The 1,833-nt window shown below is 64.0% G+C and overlaps 1 protein-coding gene across 1 annotated transcript; it reads right to left on the minus strand.

Moving 5' to 3' along the window:
• Window positions 1-94: 94 nt before the first annotated feature.
• On the minus strand, window positions 95-1,607 carry MNEG_15778 (peptidyl-prolyl cis-trans isomerase-like2; the record flags this gene model as incomplete). Its single annotated transcript, XM_014035751.1, has 4 exons — window positions 95-106; window positions 295-533; window positions 1,027-1,231; window positions 1,521-1,607. 4 exons carry the CDS (start codon window positions 1,605-1,607, stop codon window positions 95-97), a joined length of 543 nt encoding a protein of 180 aa, XP_013891205.1.
• Window positions 1,608-1,833: the final 226 nt, after the last annotated feature.

A 1,833-nucleotide genomic window follows, 5' to 3' on the forward strand; every position in this document is an offset into this window, starting at 1 on the left:
CAAGCGGCCAGTCACACCGGGGTCGAAATAAAGCCCTTGCAAGGCAAGCACAGCCCCGGCCCCCCATACACATGTGCCTCGCACCCAGCCACATCTAGCCACCCACCTGTCCCTACTCAAAGGCACGCACGCACACATGCGCACGCACCCACGCACGCACGCACGCGCGTGCGTGTGCACGCAGGCACGCACACACACACACACACACACGCACACACACACATGCACACACGCACACACACACACACACACGTGTACACACACACACACCGTGCCCACGCACCCGTGCCCCACCTTCCTGACGTGGTCAAACTCCTGGATCAGCCGCCCCGACAGGTTCAACGGGTCCTGCAGGTGCATGATGTCCTTGCGGGTGAAAGGCTCCTCCGTAACCAGGTCGCGCCAGTTCTTGGCCTTTATGTTCAGCTCCTCCACCGCCTCCCACGCGTACACATTGCCGGTGGGCTTGACGGCCACGATGTGGGTGTGGTCGGTGAAGACCTTGCCGGTGACGGGGCACGCGTACTCGCCGTCTGGCGGTCGGGGGGTGAGGTGGCCGCAGGGCGACGGTGGGGGCGACGGTGGGCGTGACGGTGGGTGTGGGGACGCGAGGTGGGGTTGGGCTTGGGTGTGTGTATGCGTGCGGTTTGCGTTGTGGGGTCGAAGTGGGTTGGGGCTGGGAGCCGTTGGGGAGGGGGGTTCCGCGAGGCGTCGGGAGGGGGAGTGGTGCAGGAACGCATGTCCATGAGACTCGGCGCCGCTTGTTGATGTGCGACCTGCTGCAATCGGCCCTGGTGGGCGGGTCCGGTAGAATTCAAACAGCAAACCCCCCACCCAGAAGCCTTTCACATGCTAACACTCTGCATGCACAAACCCCATCCACTAACAACCGGTTGCGCTGGCCAGGGACGGCGCAGCAAGCAGGCTTCGTTCTCACAAGCAACGGGCCACGCCCCCCTGCTTGCCCGACTGTGCATATGACCAATCGAAGCAGACGCCCCAAACCCAGCAGCCCATGAGGCTCACCCGCATTCTTGTGGAAGTTGAGGTGTATCAGGTCCCCCAGCGCCAGCGGCGTCCCCTTGACAGGGTGCCTCCCAAACTTCCGCACGTACGGCACCACCGCCACAATGTCGTATATGATGCCGTCGTCGGTGCACACCGGGTCCTCAAACGGCGTGAACGTGATGGCGCAGCAGTTGAAGGGCAGGCGGGCGAAGGGGGCGCCGCGCTGGGGGCGCGGGCGGGGGTGGGTGCGAGGCGGGGCAGGGTAGCACGTGGGTGAGGGCAGGGGCAGGGGGCCCTGGACGCGTCCCGCGGCCTCTGGCGGCGCTGCTCAATAGAAGTTGAGCCTTGCCTCGGTGGATGGTCGAGCATGCGATCCATTGCTGCACGCAAGCAGCAGCACGGGGAGCCACAACCCGAGGGGCTTACTGCCCGCCGCCCTCGCCCTCGCGCCCCTCCCGCAGCCATGCTGCCCTTGTCACAACCAGCGCAGGCCACAGCAGCCCGTGGCTCACCGAGCGGTCCTTGAAGCCGCCCCATTCCTCTGCATGCTCCTTTGCTGTGATGTATCCTCGATCCTTCTGCGAGCGCTTCTTGCCCATCGCAGCAGCAGCGGCGCAGAGTGTCTCGACGCTGCACCCGCTACGCTTTGCTGCGGCTGAGGGAGGCCCTCCGGAATTTTATGAGGAATTAAGACAGCTTTGATAGTTCCTGAGCGCCTGATTTAGCTATGTGGCGTCCCGGCTGCGACACAATTGCAAGAGAGCGATCTGAGCCGAGTGTAAGCGACGCGGTTGCCTTGACGTCACTAACGGAGTGTTCTAATGC

Source organism: Monoraphidium neglectum (assembly GCF_000611645.1).
Source record: "Monoraphidium neglectum strain SAG 48.87 unplaced genomic scaffold scaffold05662, whole genome shotgun sequence".
In the NCBI taxonomy this organism is placed as follows: Eukaryota; Viridiplantae; Chlorophyta; class Chlorophyceae; order Sphaeropleales; family Selenastraceae; genus Monoraphidium; species Monoraphidium neglectum.